This window comes from Poecilia latipinna, unplaced genomic scaffold (assembly GCF_001443285.1).
Source record: "Poecilia latipinna isolate Pla-1442-1.1 unplaced genomic scaffold, P_latipinna-1.0 Scaffold1004, whole genome shotgun sequence".
Classification (NCBI taxonomy): domain Eukaryota; kingdom Metazoa; phylum Chordata; class Actinopteri; order Cyprinodontiformes; family Poeciliidae; genus Poecilia; species Poecilia latipinna.
Window position 1 is genome coordinate 109,691 of NW_015113620.1, and position 22,056 is coordinate 131,746.

Sequence of the window (22,056 nt, forward strand, 5' to 3'; positions counted from 1 at the left end):
GTCTAAAGATTCCCATCCTTAATGTTGATGCATCACTTCCATTTAGTCAGGCTGCGAGAAAGCGGGAGAGAGCAAGACCGCCAATAACAGCAAAGCCGACCAGAGCTCATATTCTATGTTATGGAATAGGCTGGATCTTTAAATGTTTGCAGCCTTTTAAAAGCTTCACAGTTGTCGCAAGGATTAGAAACAAAACTTTCTCTAGAAAAGAGAAAACAGAGATTGCTAATTTTTTAATGCTAACAGCTAATATAGGGAAAGCGAAAGCTTAGAATGTCAACATAACAATCATTGTAGCTTTGTTTTGCGACCCTGTTGTCAAAGAACAAGGTAGAATAACATTAACAGCAAAAAAACAAAAAAAACGTCAAGACTGTTCTTATATCTTCCTTTATTAATATTCCTATAGTGAAATCAAAGCATTCTTAGCTCTAGAGATTGGCCACAAGGTTCTGATCTCTATTTTAGGCTCCTAAAGCCTCCAAAGACCGTCTACTGTAGAGTCACTGTTCAGTATGTATGATCACACCGTGACATTTTTGGGTGACATTTTTGTGGCATTTTATCCTAATGGGGCCACCGAGATAGCAGACATGGCATGCATAAAACAAATGTGTGTGTTTGTGAATCTGTAGGCGCCCGGGGGCTTAAGATGCAGCAATGCCCCGCTCAGCCTCTGCAATAATCACACCCCGTCAGAGGCCACGAGGTGCACACTACGGTTTGTGTCTCATTAAAAGTCTTGTTTGTTTTTTTTTTCCTGTTGAAATTCCATAGTATGAATTTAAACACAGCAGCTTGAATTAATGCATGCGTGTGTGTGTGTGTGTGTGTGTGTGTGTGTGTGTGTGTGTGTGGGTTTGTAGTTTATCGGTGTGGGCAGGAAAAAAAAAAAACGGCAGCGGTTGCCTTGACGACCCTGGCACACTCTCCAGCGGTCTGGCGTGTACTGGATAAATAATTCAGGCCGGTCAGAGGTGGCGGAGCAAACCCTGGAGGACGGGATCACGTTGCGACCGTTCACCTGTGTCTGAAAAAACAAAACAAAAAAAAAACACCGTTGTTTCACAGCGCTCCATCTCAAATCTGTTACCGGACAAACAGAGGCACTTTTTTTGTTGTTGTTGTTTTTTTCCCTGTTACCACCCGCTGTGTGACAGGACGGTTGATGCAGAGCAGAATCGCTGGACATTTAATGTCATATCGCTGCTAGATGAATGCTTAATGTATCAAATGACTGAATGTGCTTAACTAGTAATGACCGAATAGACCTTTGAGTAATTGGTTGACCTATTTTTGAGGAATGAAAAAGACTCGGCGCAAAGTCTTCCACCTGAATTTCTCTCCTAGCGGGGAGCTAACTACTTCCCGTCAGCATTCCTGCATAGACAGAAATCCATCACTGAATAGATGACCTGAATAAAAGAAAAAGCGGAGGGACTTTCAGTAGGTGTATTCAACGTGACAAGCCTGTGGTGGAAACTGTTGGCAGTTTGAAACCTTCAGGCCACGTATCTACCTCGCTCGGCAGTCGGTGCTGTACCGTGCTGCTAAGAGTAATGCATCAGCTGGTGTCTGGTGCACTAACAAACCAGTGTAGGTTCTCCTTAGAGAATTAAGTTCCATTACCTTAACTATGAGTTTCCAAAAGTGCTGACAAACTCCTGAATCCATGGTGTTCTAAAATGGACAAAGATTCCCGGCCAAAACCGATGAAACAGGAATATTTTGCTGTAATAAATTCATTCTTTCCTTCAGTTCTGCTGCAAAAGTTATGTTTTCTCCTACTTTCCTGCATCCTCAAAGAAATGTGGACATGAAAACATTGTACCTTAAAATTCTTCACTCTGTTACAATATGAATACTGTTAAGTGTTGTTAATGTTTCTTTATAGTGCTTAGGTCAATTTACTGATCAGAAATAGGATGAATTTTCTTGTTTTTCTCCAGTGAATTGTCCAGTTTCAGTCACTTAAAGATTTTTTGTTGGACCTCTAAACTTTCATGATTGTAACAAAAAACAGGGTGCAGTGTCCCTATGGACAGATATTATTTCCTTAAAGGGGCAGTATTAAGTGAAATCAATTTTTTTGAGCTTTACATCATGTTCTAATGATATTCCCTGATCGACAACATATTTGGAAAGTTCCTTATAGAGACAGAGGCTCAATTTCAAGGTGTTAAATTATAAAGTCAAAGTCATATCTTCAGTACTTTCATAACAATTAAAGAGGACAAAGTTACTTGATTGAAAATGGCTCTACTTTGTTGGAAAACACATAATACCGCCCCTTTAATTTAGGTTTTTGAACCTGCAAATTACTCTTTAATGTTCTTTTAAGACACACATGTGCAATACAGCAACACTGAGGTATCGCACATAATGCTTTCCTGCCTGAAGACGTCACATGATCTCTCCCCTGATGTCACTTCATCCTGACTTGAGACCGCACTCATGCTCCTGACTCACCATGAACTATTAACGCACACGTGACCCCTTGTAACTCGAGCTGACTCAAGCCCTTATCAGCTGATTGGTCACAAATGACAATGACGTCCAGCTGCCACATGTTGTCTGCGCGTTGCCATGCTGACCAGGTTTCCTGCCTGACTCGCATCTCATTCATAATAAAGCGACTGTGATGCGAGGCCGCCTTACAAGTTGGTCCCCCCCTCTTTTTTTGTGGCACCCTTTGGCTAATCGGGTTGCCTTCCATTTCTCAGGTGCGGCCAACCAGCTTCACTGATAGAGAGGGACCATGGGATGTGAGGGCTTGAAGTTCGCCTCGGTTCAGTGGCGGTGTGAGGCATCGGTGGAAGGACAAGACGTCTGAGTCACTTTCATGCCCTAGTTCTTATGTCACCATCTTGGGTTAACCTGCAGCAGCTTAGTCTCATGCTGACTCTGGTTTTACTTTTTATTTCACTGCACAAACAATGTTTAAGATTAGGAGAATAGGTTTGGGGAAAATATCAATTGTATTTTTGTGTAGGAGCTGCACAGGTTTTGAAATAGAGTTGCAAAAGCACCCTAAGAAAAACGTGTGGATGTGTGTGATCTGAGACTAGATTCTCTCATATCTTGGTCTGAAAGGGGAATCCATTTGAAGGGGAAGTGAAACGAAGTGCGGAGACCCCCTTGAAGTAGGTGAAGATACATTTCCAGGAGTTTAGTCTTTATCGGGTCATCATTGTTGGACTCTTTCTCTTCTCTTCAACAGTAGCTGAGTATCTGCAGAAGTTCAAACTTATTAAACACTCTTTCTTTCTGCTCTCACATCGCACCTGGACCTCTTAAATCTATGGTCATTTTCTGGGCTTTGTTGGATTAATTAAGATTTAACTTTTAATGTGTTTACATTTTAAAGTTCCTGCAGTGGTAACCCCCTCCCCAGCCTGTATGTTTTCCCCATTTACAGTCACCGTTAATGCATTTCCAAGGAGTCCAACACAAAACGAGCCGCACTCACTCTCGCCCTCGCTCTCATTTCCATCCATTTGCAGACTGAGGACGGGGAGGAATTTCTGTCGGATCGAATGAATGAGGCTGTCGAGCCGGAGCCTCCTGCTCTCAGGAATCCTCACATCTGCAGAATGCCGGCAGCCATAGATCACTGTGTGAAAGAGTGAATCGATGAGCAGGACAGGTGGGCAGCAGAGAAGGAAGGATTTAGGAGGAAAACAGAAACTGATAAGAAGTGACTGGTGACTGAAAAGATGGAAGAAACGCTCTCTGACTGCACAAAGCGGTCTCCTCTTATTCGTTAAGACTATAGCAACATGGAAACTTAGTTTGTCGTTATCATGTTGGGATGGATTAAGGTGGTGACGATGTGAGGTGCCCTTTGTGGACTCCTAAAGGGGTCACAGGATGCTAAAAATGTAAAACTAGTGGCGTGACCTATAATCTTTGACATAATGAAGGACGAACAGATAAAAGGCTAAGATTTAATCTTTGAAATTTTGCACTATGTCAGCACGTTTCAGCATTCAATCAGGATTCTCTTTGATTCTCTCGTTGGAGTCTGGCAATGCTGCGTGCATGTTTTAAGTTTTCCTGCAGGGAAAGCATCCTGACAGATCCCCGGTTAGGATTTGAATCCAGAACCTTCTTGCTACGAGTAAAAAGTGCTACCAACTGGAGGCGCTGAATAAAACAAAAAACTTTCTTTAGAGAATCACAATTCCTACTCTGGGAATTCCAAATCAATTCAAAATGCTCAAAAATGTATTTTAATCTGCTTAAATTTTGGTAAAATTATATTTTGAATAATAAATCCAGGCAGTTAAACTAATCTAGTATTGGCAATTTAAGTTACAGAATATTTATTCTATTTTTGCTTAAATAAAAGCTGATTGAACCTTACAGAATGGTTTTAAGTAAATGTTCTATTTGTCTACATTGTCCTTTACTCTCGTCTGTCACATAATTTAAAGATAATTTCTAGAGCATTTGAATTGAAAAATTGGTTTCTGAATCAAAAAAATCGTTTCTGAATTTAATTGTGCCCCTAAAAATCTAATCGAATCAAATCACTTGACACTGGAAGATTCACATCTCTACCACCTACTGCCCCGTTTTCAATTTTGCATGATCTGTTCTTCTGATTTCACCTTCAACAATTTCACATTCTGGTTTTCTTCATGTAGAAGTGTAAAACATAGTTTGCTTTACACCTTCTCGTTCAACTAAACGTCAGAACAGGAAAATGACTCGATCTGACTTTTAGCTGTTTTATTTACCTCAAAAAATAAATGCTCTTGATTGGTGTGCTTATAGACCAAGAAAGGGAAGAACTGATTAGAAATTTCATTGGCGCGCCTCTGATTTTGCTATTAAACCGTATTAAATCCTGAGATTTCAACTTCTGCAGTCAGAGTTTTTTATTCTCTAGTTCCAAGACCGGTGTAAAGAAGAAGAAAAAAGCACAGTGACCAGAGGGACGAGCTTTACTGCATTTGCTGCCAGTGCAGAACATTTCCTTGGAATCACCGCCTGCCCTCCTCTGTTATGTTCACCGCCTGCTCTGCCCGGTTGTTTTCCCGTGGCGTTGTGTATAAAGAACCAGCTTGACAGCTACACCCTGCGCATCCCACCTCCATGTATCTGTCTCGGTCTCACGTGGGACCCGGAACGAGCGCTTCGCCTCCCGCGTGCGCCCAGGCACAGTCCGACATCCTGTCACCGTCGGAGCATCAGACGCAACAACTGTCAGTCCAGATTGGCTCATCGTCTCCCGGACGGCTTTAATACATATCTGTGTCTGATGAAAGCTGCACTGGCTGGAAAGCGCTGCCTTTGCAGCTTAGTGCTTACTGCTCTGTTTCTGTGTGGATTAAAGAAGGTTTTAGTGCCATACAAATGATCTCGCTGCTAATTTTTGTTGGGGTTTTTTACAGTAACTTTTCAGCAACATGTAACGGCTGGTTTTAAGTAAATAATTCCTCGATATTAATGGAAAAAGTACTTGTTACATTGTCAGATAAATTAACTTGTAACATGAGGAAAAAAGTCTTGCTATAAGTGAAATAATCTGCTAATGGGACAAGTACTTTTTTCTCTATTTCTTGCTAAAACATTACTTGTAAGTTAGTTTTGTCTCATTTCAAGTACATGAAGATATTTGCACTAGAAACTAGACCAAAATACTTGGTAAGACTTTGAGTTTTTGCAGTGCATTTGCAAAATTTTTATTCTAAAGTTTCAACTGTCAGATAGTAATACTTACTTCCTGTCTCTTATATCAAATCTGCCAACAGGTGCCATGATGAAGAGCTCAACCGTAGCTGCGTTTCCATTACAAATGTGCGCAAAAACCTCTTCGATATTCTGCTAATGTCAGAAAAAAAACCCCACAATTTTGCAATTACTGTGTTTCCGTTAAATAAGAAACACAATTAAAGCCACACCCGGATAAGGTTGTTCACATGATAAGTCATTTGAAATCACGGCGGTGACAGATGTAAACACTTCACTCAGGGAGGAGGCCGGTTCACATCGGCACCCCTCCGCAGCGACATGGCGGCTGAGATATATTCATATTTCAGCCACCACACCAGCGCTCGTCGTCAGCCGTCAGAGGAGATGTTGGCATCTTACTCAGGCTTTGGAGCAACAAACTCCTACTTTGGAGCCGAATTCATTTTTGTAATTCCAGTTGCGCATTTGGAGTTAATGGAAGCGCAGCTAGTGTCGCTCCTTTCTTTTTCGGTGGCCGTTATGCTACGCCTAGCTGTTAAAAACAGTCGTTTTTCTTTTTGTGTCGCTGTGCTAATTATGAAGCCAGAACCAAGAAGAAAATTCCAGCATTAAATGTGAATTTTGAGCAAATTTTGTCTTTGCTTTGTTGTTTTTAATTTTAGTTCATATATGGTTCTAAGACACTTTTAGAAACAACTTCACACCTCTTACCTTCACGGTAAAACAAACTGAATGTCTGCGATTTGTTTGCATCATGTCTTCGCTGTAAATTCTCAAACAAACATCAAAATCTCTGTGGCCATGTAGGCGCTTGCAGCATCTCGTTGCAACATCTTCACGCTGAATCCGTGTCTGTGGCTTCATGGGGCATCTGCATCTGCATGCCAGCTTGCCCAGGGGGGCTGGAGGGTGGGGAGGGGGAGGACTTCAGCAGCTGAGCAGCTGAATAAAAATTGCACGAATGAACCTGACAGACTTTGTAATGTTCTCACTGCTAAGCTGGCAGGAGCGCAGACAGAAACAGAGAGACGCATGAGAAAAGACAAAGAAATATGTGGGAGCAGTACTTTAGATGGAAAACAATATGAGTGGAAGTTGGACTAGACTATATGCTGACTGTTTGCAGCAATATGTGAATGTCTACCTTTTGGTCTCAGTAAATGGATTGCAACTATTTTTTTTGTTCTTTCTGTTACGGTTAAAACAGGTAAACCAAGAAATGGCTGGTTGTGGTGGTGTTCATCTTCAACTAGAGAAGGGATAAAAACAGACTGTCGCCTTGTTGTAATGTAGGGATATGTCAGTGTGGTAAACGAAACATCTTTTAAGCAATCAACTAAAGTAAATTAGTTTATTTTACATATTTTTCCTTTGATCAGTTGGTGTAACACTGAAAACTGTCCCTCCTCTCCAGTCATTAATTGCATTAAATCTAAGAGCCTCTGAAACTCAACAGCAAAATGACCTTTGATGTACTTTTAAATGGAAAATTAATGTTAGAGACATGCAAAAAATAGGGATAGTCTTGTTATTCCGTAATTCATGCATCATCACATTTTAATTTTTTACGTTTACATTCTTAGGAGAAAAAAAATCATAATTTGCTCAGAGTTCAGAAACTTCTAAAGTTGGAATATCCAGGAAAACCCCTATTTTTGCTGCATTTATTGTCTCGTTTTTCCATCCTCATGGTTTTAATTGCAAGTAAAGTAGCATGTGTGAAAAATAATTTTGCTTTTTTATGATGCATAAAAGTGCCTAAATTAATTTGTCCAAGTTTAACAAATGAATTGTCTTTTAATACAGAAAAAAAACAAAACACTTTTGCATTGACTGACTTTACTTTAAATGTTTGGGATGTACATAATTTGACTGAGGCGTCATTTAGTCAAAATGAAACATTTCCGACTGCAAAGCTCGACGGTGGATCTGTCATTCTTTGGGCTTTTTGCGTAATTCTTCTTCCTCTCTAAAGCAGCAAAAGATGGATGACATAACCGTGCCTTAAAATGATTTTTAAAAGTGTTAATCTCATACCTTTTAGTAATCACATAGTCCTCATTTCACCATATGCAAAGAAAAAGGTTGACATTTACAAGTATCAACTCACATATAATTCAGTAAAGACCTGTTAACACATTTACAGAGTATGATACATCACTGTAAAAAACATACATGCATAGTATGCATTTAGAAACATCAACACTGCATCATAAGACAAGCTTCTGAAGGGCTTCTTTCTGCGGCTCGTTTTCCCACTCGGTATAAGTGAATCTGTAGAGTCACATTTCTGCCCTAGAGGAGTAATGGTTTTTCCTTCCCTCCCCTCCCGTCGCTCGCCGTGCTTCCCTCACTGCTTAGTGGATTTCATTGCCAGAGTGTATCCTGCGCCGTCCCAAACAGCAGGCCACCGTGATGACAGAAACAGCTCAACATCGTTGTCCGCGGCGTAGCAGAGCTTCGATTTGGAGTGCTGAGCTGCTGAACTGAGGAATGCTCTGGGTTCGTTGGCTCGCTGAGACTCTGAGACGTTGTTGCTCATTAACTCCAGAACAAACTTGTTGGCTTTGTTGTGTTTGAACAGAATTCAGTGGATCTGTTTGGCGTTTTTATGATGAGGCCTGGGAGCAGAAGTTGGCCCATCTAAATCCCCCACCGCCTTTGCTTTATGAATATTTGTTCTGATATCTTTCTAATAAACATGCCTTTTTTATTTATTTAGGCTTTCAGTCTGTAATATGGCACCAAGATCCAGTTCTGTGAGATCTTGAGATCTTAAAGCATCTTGACATTTCTTATCTTGTAAATATATCTCAAATACTTACTCTGGTCAAATGGTTGATTTTTGATATTTAATTATTTTTTATATAACTCTTTGAAAAATCAGTCGCACCAGTGATGTTGCTTCCATGCTTCAGTTAAACAGCCACAATCCAGCGCTGAAAACAGACCCCACATTGCAAAATACCTACATGCAAAGTATCATTTCATGCAAAATTTTATTTACAAAGCCCTCAACAGTCTGATGTATTTTTTTTATGTATGTCTTTGTAGAATGATGAGCTACTATATTGATTTTTAGTGATGAAGATTTACAGTTAGAAACTGTTGTCACATCAAACAAGACATTACTGTAATTACTGTGACTGAAATATCTGTGGAGAGGGATTCCTTTTGCATCACCTATAAAACCTATGAAGGATTAGTTAAGCTTACATGACAAAACGGGTTGAGATACCCTTTCCATCTGCCACAAACATGCAAAAAGTAGGACTAGGTGAGTCAATATTTTCGTAAAGTTGACGTTTTTAAGTGTGGGAGCACCATGCCCCCTGGTTCAACCACTGCTAAGCAGAGCTAATCGTCTCTTAGTTTTAGCATTACTGTTAGCTTTTCTTTGCCAACGTCAAGATAACAAATGTTTTACAAATCGCCTTTTAAATAATAATGTTTTGCTCTTGTGTTTCCTTGCCTCCAGGCGTGGCTCCAGAGGTATGGCTACCTACCTCCTGCAGACCCCAGAATGTCCGTGCTGCGTTCTGCCAGAGTCATGCATACTGCTATCGCTGCCATGCAGCGCCGCTATGGCCTAAATGTCACAGGGAATCTGGACAGCAACACTATAGAGTAAGTAATCCACATTTTTAAGCTTCCTGAGCAACGCCTGGGAAGAAATGGAAAGTTTAATTTGTGAAATAATAGTCATATTAGTGAATTTTATGCTTAACCTATTTGTGCAAATGCAATTGTCTCCCAATTTTTGACACTTTCTATTTGTGTAAATTATACATGCATATAGATATAGGCTGCTACACCTTTGACAAAGAATTGTGGCACATTAACCAGGAAACCGCCATGGTTCTCACATATTTTAAGATGTGACCTCCAAATAGAGTGATGTCCTTTCTTCACTTCAATTTAAAGATATAACATACAGATAAGATCTTATTTGAATTTGCACCAATGCCGTTTTGTACGAAGAGTGAAAACCGTCTGGGTAAAACATTTCAAACGTTTCGATGAGATTTCACATTCAAGCCGGGACGCAAATGATTACCGCACTCCCCGTTCCAGCTGTACTTTGTATTCTGAAGGCGAGGAGGCATTCTGCTAGACACAAAGTTGTCCCGACATAGATTAAGCGAGGTGTTTTAATTTGATCAAACGGACCCTTTGCAAACAGTTCATCTCCGGTGTCAGATCAAAGGATACAAAGTGCCTCAGTATTAATGCCCAGCAGAGGAAGAAGAAGAAGAAAAGGGACAGTGATTGGTCACTCCTCGTTCAATCAGTCAGACCTCAGGAAATGAGCCACATGTCTTGTTTAAAATAGCGAGAAAAGTGTGAAGTAGAGAGCAAACCCAGATGAAAGTGGAGTTTTAAACCAGTTATAACTAAAATGGTTTTCATATAAAAACACAAGTCATAGCCACTGTAAACTAAACGCTGCCTTACCGTTAACTGGGGCATCCTGACTTGACTTTTATTTGTTTCTACCTGCAAACTGCATTCACTGATATTTGTCCTCACCGACGGTGAAATACCATCTGTGCTACAAAGAGCAAATGAGCTCCGATTGGCCACTGAACTGTAAGATTGCAATCTGGTGGCCAGCGGACGAACATCTGTTCAACCACAGGGCTGAAACAGAGTAAAATATGATAAGCTAACAGTTTGTCTGCTCTTTTCCCCCCCTGCTGCTTCTCTGGCTTGATGTAGCGATAACACCATAAGGTGAGGCACCTCTTGTGTGTCGGTGTGTGTGTATGCAGAGAGGCATTAAATGTGTCTAACTTCAGTAGATTGTGTGCCATCGTTTTTGGGTTGACATGCCCTACCCTGGACTGAACTTTAATCTTGACAGCTTGCACAACTTGGCAAAAATCAGCAAAATGTGTGTCGAGTTTTGACTCGCGGTTCCTGCACCTCCACCCTGCAGGTGGATGAAGAGGCCCAGGTGTGGGGTTCCCGACGAGCTCGGCGGCGCATCCAGATTCAGCGTCAGGAAACGGCGATACGCCCTCACTGGCCAGAAGTGGCAACATAAACATATCACATACAGGTGGGTGGGTTTGGATTTCTCGAGGTGACGTAGAATAAATCTAGCTTTTGTTTGCTTGTTTGTCTTTTTGTTTCTTTCCTCCCCCAAAGTCAGAACCGGCATTTTCCATTTTGCCCTATGCTGATCCAATGAGTGCATGTCTCTCACTTTTAGAACTATAACAAAGAAATATATTTATATTATGTGTTTTTATTTATGTTATCTGCTGATGTCTTGCTCTCTCTCAAAGCCCGAGTGAACCTCCCACATGATGTAGAAAATACAGTTACCTTTTACATCTGTATTTTATTCTGTATTTTGAATTTTGCTGTCCAAGCTAAAAATTAGTCGGTAATTTCTCGCTAAATCTCAATCCTAACCATAACCTGTCTGATTTTTAAACTGAATGTGTTTGGAGAAATAAAAGTGGACATTTTCTGCTTGGTACTTTCAGTACACATATCAAATTTTCACTTTTTGATCCGTTGCTTATGATCACTCACTGAATGATCTTTGCATCACAATCCTTATACTGCCTCTAAGAACAGATGCACCAATCCCATATTAATATCCATATCGGACCCAATATTTAAAAAAATTCTACATCAGGTTTCTGTGACTATGTGCCCAATCTATTACAGCATATCTATGCACTCTAGTTCTATATACTTTGTGCTCTTAGCGACATCATGCTTTATTATTTATTGAACATGATATTTAGAAATCCTAATTGCACTTTCTGAACCATTTGAAAGGTTTGCTGCAGTTTATTTTTGCATGTTTAAGAAAAATAGTAAACCTTTTGTTTTTGTCAGTTTCAGTTTCTGTGTTTTATATTTTACATTGGCTATTATGCTCCTAATTGCACTAACCAAACAAATTCAGGTTATTGTTTTTAAACTTTTAACCAAACTTTGGAAGGGTTTGGTCACAAATATAAATAAGTGTGCTGTACTGATGCAAGGTTATGAAATATATTTGTAATTCAATACATTTATATCTGTTTAAAAAAAAAGAAGAAACGTTTTAAATCAATTCAGCGCAGATTTTCTGTATCAGATCGGTGTCGGGCAATACCGAATCTCAGATATCGGTAACTATGAAGTGAAAAAATAAGTGAATCGGTGCATCCCGGCTTGTAAGACAAACTTTGTAACTTGCATGTCTGTCAAATGTCACTGTGAAATCCTCCAACTTACGTATCCAGGGAGCGCCAGCCAAACAGAACCGACAGCGATTTGAACTCAAAATATACAGAGGGGAGGGTCAGCTAAAGTTTGAGTTTGCGTAATGCCAAACAGCCACGTCGTTAGGACATCAGTCTGTGAAAGAGCCAGCTTTATCCCTGTCCGGCCCTAAAACCAAGACAGGAAAGCAGTCTGCACGACAAATCTCCGACCATAGAGCTCATCTCCAGTCTCATAACTCTCAAACGCCCCCTCCTCTCTGACATCCAGCTCCATGAGCAGTAATGTATAGAACAGCATGGGTGTAAAATATTGCTGTGTTGATTTAGTGAGGGTCGCTTACGCCCCAGCTCCATGCTTCATCTAATAATCCTCCACAATTGATCTTTGTTTTGTCATTTTTCTTCCTTCTCCACCTCGGAGATAACTGCATAGGCGGTGTTGCGCACTCAATCTAATCTGTGCATCACAACCTGCAGCCCGAGTGGAACTTTATATCACGGATGGCACAACTGCCCACGTTCTCTTCTCTTTATTTATTTTTTCGTGAGACTCAGCTGGGACCGGGTTTAAAATTAGTCCGGTGAGCGAGCGGCACATCTGCGTCGGTGCCCAAATGAAAGGAACCAAATGAGCGAGGCTTGATGAAGAGCGGAGGAGTGTAAAAATGAAGAGGGAGGAAAGCATGGAGGAGAAGCAGCTGCAGAAAGAAAGGCATTTAGAAGAGGAAGGATGAGGAGGAAATCCTGGTGGAAGGCCAAAGAGGGCTCTCTGAAGCCGAGGAGTTATGCAATAAGTTTGAAGGACCTTTAATCTGCGAGGCTGCACGTACGTCCGCTGGTGTGCTTCTGCTGTACGCGGACAAAAGTCGGTCGCCGGACGTGCCTGCAGCTGCCCTTTTTTTTATTTTTTATCTCCAATTGGTGCAAAGAGCAATGCAGCAGATTCATCTTCCAATTCCTTTAATCTCTTTAAAGTTCCAGAGTTTCATTTAACAACTTTGGAAAAATCTTCCCAATCGTAGTAAATCTCCTGCTACAGTTCCTAACGAAAGCGTTCATGCCCTTAAATTTTTGGGATGTTGTCACATAACCACAGCTTTCAACGTATTTTGTGGGGGATTTAATTTGATTGATCAACACCAAGCAGAGACGAGTCAAAGCTCAGACGGCAGGGCTGAAACGATTACACGTGCTAATTGTGATGAATCAATTAATAAAATAATCATCAACTAATTTAGTGACTGATTAATCATTAAACTGGAGAATACAGACTCAATAAAGGACATTTACCAAAAGAACGACATTCTAAGCCGAAACTGTACAAAAAATATTGACAATTTGCATTTAAGATAAAAAAAGAAAATACAAAAGCTGGTTCAAATTCAGTAAAAGCAAAAATGTCAGATTAAACATCATTTGCTGTTCAAATATTAATTGGAAAATCAAAATAATAGTCAACAGACAGTCCTGAAACATAGTGATTTGGATTTCTGTTTTTTCCAAGCCTGGACAAGAAAGGAAAAGGAAAATTATGTGATGAACAAATTAATTATTTTGTTCCCAGACTTCATTTTATATGCTTAAAGCTGAGTCCTTCCCTCCTATTTCTGCCTCCTTCCCACTGTCATAAATTCATAGTGGACTTAAGTAAACAACCGAATACCGTGGAAAGTTAATTCTGGAAAAGCACGGATTTATGTCATGAAAATTTGTGAGAGGTCCGTAAACGCTCAAAGAGGAATACCCCCAAAGGATTTTAAAGCTGCAGCAAAAAAGTGGTGCCACGAAGTCTTGGCTCCATGCGACTAAATTTAAATGCATGCCACAGTTTTTGGACCATGAATTGTCAATTATTTCGTTTTGTGTCCGCCTTCAAAATGAAAGGCTGTGTCGTGTTTCTTCATCACATAGAAGATGTGTACAACACGTTGACGTTTGTGGTTGTAATGCTGCAAAATGTGAAAAAAGTTCAGTTGGTGTCTACAAAACGTTTGCAATGTTGAACATGGCTGTTTTTAATCGACTTGTCACCTGTTTTTATGCTATTTGTTTCGATAATCTTCTCAAAAAATGAACCAAACGTCGGAACAAAGAGAAATGTTATCCCCGCTAAGATACTCCCCATGTTGACAGTTGCATGGAAGCAATTTTCCTTCATATAGTCTCCCCTCCCAAAACTTCCCTCTTGCTGTTTCCGACTCTTAAGCTTAAAATAATCTTAAATAACATTGCTGGCATTTGGAAAGGATAACAAATGCATGATCGCCCCAGGTGTGTGCCAGTTTCTACGTAGCCACATACAGGAGTCTCTGTGTGGAGGCACTAATTAGCTTTGGCCTCCCCGCCGCTCTCCCTGCGTGCAGGTGCTATTACAGCACATGTGTTGCATCCGGAAGCATCACCACTTCGCGCCATGGAGTTTTAATATCCTTTATGGGCCCGACAGAGTCTGGGAATCTTCTCATTTATTGTTGCACAGCTTCCCTCTGCGTGTTCTCTCTTTACCCGCCGTGCCCTTATGAAAAGAAGAGCACACAGCGAGTTGGATCACCGACTCAAATGAAATCTGCTTTTTAGTTGTTGTTTTTTTTATTCTCAAGGGTCTGCTGTTGCTGTTAAGGGCTCTTAAACATATTAAGTCATGTGTTTGTGGAGAGCACCAAGCTGCTACAAAAAAAGAGCTTTTGTTTAATTTCATCTCATAAAACGAACTTGTACGTTTTACCACGTCTGCCGCAGTCAGGTGGTGTCGGTTTGGAGAGCATTTCATGTACTCATCATACTTGTGTTTCTGTCTGCTTGAAGATCCTCCATTAAAACACAAAGCGGACGTTTGTTCGGAGTCCCCATGTGGTCTGAATCAGGCGGGGATGATTTGCGGCTGCTCTAACCAGCAAACACTTGTGCCTGTGAAGTTTGTTTGTCTCGGCCCTTTGCACCTTTGCAGTTTTTGGTGATTGTTTCATCGCTAATAATCAGCCATGCGCCTATTTATATCTGACGGTGATTTTTTTTCTTTTTTCTTTTTGTTTTTTTTCGTCCATGCCTGGACAAAATCACCTTAAAGGTCAGTCAGACTTAAATTAGTTTGATCCTGGGAGTTTAACAAAGGTTAACATATGAGCTTCTTATAATTATTTAATGATTGAGTTATAATTCATAATAAACATAAAGCTACCAAGAGAAATATGTTGTGTTGGGTCGCTTCTGTTGTCATGGCAACACGGTAGCGGATAGCTATTGTGCGTTCACTAATCAAGAAAAAGACACGCGGTTTTGTTTTCAATCAGCTGATCACCTGACCAAGCTTAAAACTTGTCAGTTCATCTCTCTCTGCGCTGTTGCTGCTGCCGTATCACAGATTTCCTGACTGAATGCCAACATTACTAACTTATACTGGTTTTGCTGTGAAAAAAATCCAGTGGCCTCGTTCTCTGTAATCACTCTAAAAACAATGCCACAGAGGCGGAAGTGTGTGTCCTGACCTGGATGACAGCGGTGATAACCTCAGGCTGGTGAATGACACACCTGCACCCATGAATGACGTCTGCATCGAGATGACTCAGTATGCATACAGACACTGCTACACCCCTACTGTCCAGTTATGCTAAACCTTAACTTCAGTGTCTTGATGGCATTTTTTTTTTTACACTGAGTTAGAAATGTGAAACATTTAAGTTCATAGTCAGGAGAAAATGATTCTTTCTTTTGTATGTTCTCTAATATGTGACGGGTAATCATGCAAATAATTAAATGTCTGAGTTAATGTCTGCTACTTGAGATGAATTGTAAGTTAAGAAAAGCAGAAGCGTCTATGTGAGTGTACCCGTTTTGAAAAGTGAATATTTTAAATAAGCTTATCATTTGGGTGTAACAATTAGGGCATTTTCAGAGGACAGTGCTGCTGATTCATCCCCGTGCTTTTTCGAGTTAATAATCCGCCTTAAAATATCCCTATTTAGAGATGGAGCCAAGAGGAAAGCGTCCGCTAACACGAATTGCAAATACTCAGCATGTAAATGTGCCTTCCAGCGGTAGACAAAGACTTTTCTGATAATATTTACTGCTATCATGGGAAATGACATCTTGACAGGCAAACACAGACACTGCGAAGAGTTGGGGGGGGGGAAAATGGGAACAAAAGCAAAGAGGTGGCAGAGTGTACACAAAGAAGACGTGGGAAGGAAAGAGAAAAACGGCGAGATCTTGAATAAACTCGAGAGGCTGTAATGTGAAGACGGTGGCGGGAGAAAGCATCTGGCGCACCGCTGTTTAGCTGAACGCTTTTTTATCCCTGCTGTGCTTATCGGCTGAACATCAGCCACCCTGCTTTCCCCCAGACGTCCGCCATGTAAGAGACACAAACCAGGCCTGTGATGTAAACCATGACTATCCATACATTGGGAGAAAAAAAAAACACAGCAAAAAAAACCCTCTATTTAATAGAGCATGACACTGGGATATTTTCGCAGCGAATAAACTGGTGAGAACTTTTTCCTCATTGCCTGAACCAGACTGGAGCTCTCAGCAGGCAGTGGGCTGTTGATAATCCTTAATTAGAAAATAAATTCCAGTGGCAGGAAATTGTCTCGTCCTTAGCACACCTGCAGCAGCTCAAAGCCGGCAGGGGAGAGCTCAGCTGCGTTCTTTCACAAATCGCTCCATTTAGCTCTCTGCTGGCGAGCCGGATGAGCGTAAAATAGCACCAAGCAGGGATAACGACAGTACTTATTTATTTATTTATTTATTTATTTTTAGATTCTTCTGAATCATGAGACGAAGTTGAAGTGCAGGGGCATTGAGAAGCACCGGTGTTCTTTCTTGGTCCTCGTCCGACGATAAAGTGTTAGAAATGGGCATCGTAGCTTTGAGTAAAAACTAGTGATGTCATTCGATAAAAAAATGTATAATATTATTACAACTCTAGCACTGTGATTAATCACGATTAATCACTAAGTTCAACTTTGTAAGTTTGAAATGCAAAATTGCATGTTTTCTAAAAAAAATATTTAAGGAAATGTTTTATTGACTCAGTTTTTCTGGTTTTCATATTCAGGAAGGTTTAACAGAAGTCATTTTGTTTTTACATCATCTTTTCTCTTTCACTCGTGTTTGCCACTCTGCATTGTTGACCGCAGTACGAGACCGAACTGCTTCGAACTTCGTAACCCTCCGTAAGAGAGAGGCTTTTAGGTCAAGACGGGTATTGCGATTAAACTGCATTATGTAAGATTAATGCGTTAAACTTTTTAGATTAATTGCATTCATTAATACGTAAAAGTTGACAGCCCTTGTGGAGTAAAAAAACATGGTTATGGTATTTTTGTATTGATTTATTTATTTTTTTTCAATTCTCATAGGACATGATTGGCATTTTTCTTTCAGTTTCTTCAAAATGACTGTCTTTAGTTTTGCTACATCGGATTTTTTAAAAAAAAAACCAGGACGTACCTTATTCCAGTAACATAGCCCAGTGGAAGCATGATTCTAACATCATAGTGTCTCTTATTCTAACCTCTTGGGTTTTTATTTCATGTCTCGGCAGCATAAAGAACGTGACACCCAAAGTGGGCGCCGACGAGACCCACGACGCCATTCGGCGAGCCTTTGACGTGTGGCAGAGCGTGACGCCGCTGCGGTTCGAGGCCGTGCCCTATAGCGAGCTGGAGAGGACCAAGAAAGACGTGGACATCACCATCATCTTTGCTTCGGGTTTCCATGGCGACAGCTCCCCCTTTGACGGAGAGGGCGGCTTTCTTGCCCACGCTTACTTTCCGGGGCCTGGAATAGGAGGAGACACGCACTTTGACTCTGATGAACCGTGGACGCTGGGAAACCCCAACCATGACGGTAGGTAGTACTGAATTTAATTTACATCAAATAATTCACCTGGATTTTATACAAAATGTTAGTTGTATATCACAATCTTCTCAAAAATATGTAAATGTAGAAATAGGATCCATTGACTGAAACGTTAAGTTGGATTTGCCCTGACCTGAGTACGGCTAGTTTTTACAAACATTAAGCACATTATGTGGAGATAACAATACTTTATCATTCAGAATGTGTCACTGCTGGAGGAAAACTCAAAGTTACCATGTTTTGTTTAACATGTTCAATCAAGCTCCAAGAAAACAAGGGAGAACAAGATTTCCAGCACATAACAGGAAGGCTGAATTTACTACAGCAAATGTGTTTTATGTTATTCCCTTGTTTCAACTTTCGTCTGAATGGAAAATTTTGGAAGCTCAGAGTTGAGGCAAAAAGAATAAACACTTTTTCATGGGACAAAAACACATGAAAACTCCTGGATAACTCATGCTAGCTGATATAACCCCACTGATTGCTAATTTGAGATGCTCTTAATGTGAAAACTGATTGACCACTCAAGCTTAAAGTTTAAAAAAAGTATTTTTAATTTCTTATTGCAACTTATATTTGAATAAAAAGATGACTGTGAAAGATGGACATGTGAAAGAAAAACCCTGAGAAATGTATCTCTGTTCTAAATCCAGTTTTGTGTGGTCTGATTGCTCCCGTGGGGCTTGAAGCTTTGCTGTATCGCCTGATGCTGTTGCAGGGGGTAGGTCTGCTGCTGAACTTTGGTTGCGGTGGTCTGCTTTGTTGAGGCACTTCCTCTGCTGAGCTAAACTTATTACCTCTGACTGTATGCTGACCTCAAACCTCTGCCCTGACCAACTGGTTGTCTTCAGAGCATTTCAGCTCGTCAGGGAGCCGTAGCAGAGGTCTGGATAGCAGGTCGAGCAGGTTGAGCAGCTTGAACTCCAGCAGATCTCTGGATCAGTGTGTGAATCTATGCAAACTGTGCCACATCACCCTCTGAAATGTGTTATTCATTCAAAAGCACAAGAACATCCAATGTTCAATGTCTCACATCCATTTTAAAGTTAAAACTCTTTCAGATTTTAAAAACAGTTTGTTTCTAATTATGTCTTTGCGACATTATGGAAGCCATCCTGACCCACAGTCCAGAAGCAAGGGAAGGGGACGCATGATCACTACCGAGTCAAAACTGAGACAGAGCTGTCAGTCATAAGGATTCAGGGACAGAAGTTGAAAAGGAAAAAAAAAAAAAAGAACGGATGAATTGACTAGCAGAAAGCAGCAGGGATAACAGAGAGTGTAAGAGATGATGAGAGACAATGGCAGAGTATCTCTAGACAAATATTGGAGCTTGAAGAGCTCACAGGAGAGACAGCCGGAGACGGGAAGACTGAGCGAGCTGCATAGCGGGGAGTAAAAATATTTGACGAGGAGAGCAGAGATGAGAGGGGAGCTGTTGAATACAAGGCAGTGGAATTAGAAGTGAGGAACTTGACAGAATTTTAAACACGAGGCAAGATGTTTATGCAAGGATTTTAAATGGACTGATCACACCGACGGATATCAGTAGAGCACATTAATGTTGCAAATAAAGCCAATGCGGTCGGGCCCAGTCTTATTTCACCAGTTACTCATACGGTATGGTCATTTCTGTAGGTAAATGAGACCTACCTCATTTACCTACCTCTTTACCTTAATTCAGACCATTAAGGTAAAGATGACTCACAATCAACACATCCCACTTACTGAGCATAGGACCAGAACCAAACAGGGGGAGTTCAGTGTAATCCCTGACAATTGTTCCTCAAAACTATCTACTCTACTCTCCGACTGCTCAACTTCTCCAAGTTCTCCAAGTCATATTTCTCGTGAAATATGACCAAGCACACCATGGTTGTGAATGCAAAGTGGGGCGAAGTGTTCGGCAGACGACATGAAGCAGAGAACAAAATGACGTGATTTTCATCACCCAATGACAACCTTAACTCTTTAGCATCTGAGATGATGTAAGTTAGCGAGCTAAGTGCGATGTTGATGGCTTCACAGCCACAGCACCATTTATAAAACGCAATTTGATGGCTGTTAGTCCATGTTTTGTTCTGCGTCAAACAAGCTTTAACCTCAAAGTAAAAAGGGAGTTGCTTCTAATTTCAGCCAAAACAGAGCTCACACACCATACAGAGTGTATTGTGTTGCTTTCAGCTCTGTGGATGACTTTTAGGAGGGAGAAGCAGCAGCAATCGTCGAGAGCTAAGACTCACTCCCTGCATTCCTTTCAGTGCAATCCAACAAACACACCGTCAACCTCTCTTCCAGCCCTCCTATGCAATATTAATACAGAGCTGCTACAGCCTACTCTCTTGTGAAAACATCCCATAATGCATGCAGTTCTGCAATGCCTGGCCTCCATTGCCAAATGCGAACATGCTCTCGCTCTATCCTCACTGTTCACTGATCCATATAGTCATTTTCCTAGTAACCAGCGTTGCATAGAGAGGCTGATTATAACAGGGTTTCATGTGCCAGGAATCTGATACAGATATTAGGTTTTACTGCTAGATTTTTTTTTTTTTTGGCACTGCAGTAGTAGTTTTCCAGCTACGAGGTTTTCATTCAACCACCTTTATCTTTTGCTCGCTTAATTCTTTAAAACTTTACATGTAAGATTTTGCTTTTGTGTTTGGATTTTATAAAAACTTAGAGTAAAAGTGATGAATAAATCAACAATATAGGATGTCGGGGTAGGGGAGGTTCACTCAAACCCTTTATTTATAATACAACAAACATCAAATTCCCAAAAAAGTGTCTGAGTGCGTGATATTAATTAGAATTAATGAGTGAAACATCAACACTATTCCAGCTATTATCCTTGTATAGAAATGCATTCTTGCTCCCTATTTAAAACCGTGATTAAAGCTAATCATGGAGTGGTATTACCGCACCAAAAGAAGCTCTGCAATTTGCATACTGAAAACTGAACAGAGGAAGCAATAATTAGTGATTGGGCTTTGCAATCAAAGCACTTAACATTCCAGCCATATTTACTCGCTCACGCAAACACACACACACACACACACATTCTGCATTTGTTTCTTTATGCTGTAAGTTATAGAAATGCTCCTCTGTCGTCCACTCCCAAGCTGCAGAACAGATGAAGGAGAGCGCTTGGCTCAACGCCCAAGACCAAGGACGCTTTGATATGAAGTCAAAGATCAAAGTGCCTTCAGGTTGGACAGCCGCTGGATCAGCCTTCAGCTTATGCTTAAAGCTTATGCTTAAACATGCTGGGTAATTTAAAAAATATATATCAAACTCAAAGTTGTGTAAGAATGAAGATTAGATGCTTGTTTCTAGTTGGCTTTTTGTAGACCTTGCAGCAACTGGTAACCAGAGCAGTTTTAAAAAGGGAATTCACATCATGATGTTTCTATGATGCAAAGTGTTTTTTTTTTGTTTTTTTTATTAAGATGTCAACAAAAGGGTCAATGAGACTGAAGGTTTCTGCAGCTGTAGAGAAAATATAAAGGTCAATAGGTCACTACTTTGTCCCATTTTGCTTCTTTTTTTGCACCTGCAAAGATACCATTACTCACCCATGGACCTAAACTGATGTCTCTCACTTAAATGTTCTTTGTAGTTCAGTTATTTTTTATAAATGACGAAGTTAATTGTCAGAAAATTCTTGAATAACATCAAACATTTAATTTAATGCCATATCAGTTATTTTTTGTTCTGATCCCCAAGACGTTTTTATGACCCCTGATTGGATTTATGTAAATAATTTAGTCATTCTGATGTCCTTACAGTAATCTATTTTCAAAACATTAAAGATATTTTGAATTGTCAGTTGCCAAACATTCGCCAAGCAAGTTCAAGTTTAGACATTATCTCTACAAAGCATTTATTGTAGCGATAGCACCTTTTTCACACAAAAAAGGATAGAAAAATTCTCAATACCACAAAGTTCAAAGTTTCCCCCAGAAAACTTGCTAAGCCCGGTGGTTGGGTGCAAGGGCAGTCATTCATCCAGCAGCCCGTTGTGTTTTTTTGAGTTAAAAAATTTTCAAAGTTGACAGGAAATTTGAAAATATCACTTGATAATTATGTATTATTGAAAGATTGGAACATTAACACCTGAACACCAACTATAAAATCTTAAAAAATGCAAACATTTTAACAAGTCTTAAATAAATAAAGCAATGTTTAGTCTGGTGGGGGCACAAGTAAAGCCTGGGGGCCCACCAGACTTATAAACCACTGGGGGAAACCCTGGAGTTATACA

At 40.4% G+C, this 22,056-nt stretch overlaps 1 protein-coding gene and 1 long non-coding RNA gene across 3 annotated transcripts in view; one reads left to right on the forward strand and one right to left on the reverse strand.

Moving 5' to 3' along the window:
• mmp16a (matrix metallopeptidase 16a (membrane-inserted)) overlaps positions 1-22,056 on the forward strand; it is an 87,243-nt gene that overhangs the window by 9,849 nt on the left and 55,338 nt on the right. Inside the window, exons 2-5 of one of the 2 annotated variants that reach the window (XM_015050671.1) lie at positions 9,179-9,327; positions 10,420-10,434; positions 10,640-10,762; positions 17,476-17,780. In XM_015050671.1, the coding sequence (XP_014906157.1) occupies positions 9,179-9,327; positions 10,420-10,434; positions 10,640-10,762; positions 17,476-17,780 (592 nt within the window). The remainder of the gene's footprint in view (positions 1-9,178; positions 9,328-10,419; positions 10,435-10,639; positions 10,763-17,475; positions 17,781-22,056) is intronic. The other variant, XM_015050673.1, reaches the window with a different exon arrangement.
• On the reverse strand, positions 852-10,413 carry LOC106958660 (uncharacterized). Its single transcript, XR_001427191.1, has 3 exons — positions 10,156-10,413; positions 3,470-3,613; positions 852-1,030 (listed from the first exon to the last, which is right to left on the reverse strand). It is a non-coding gene; the product is annotated as an uncharacterized LOC106958660 (long non-coding RNA).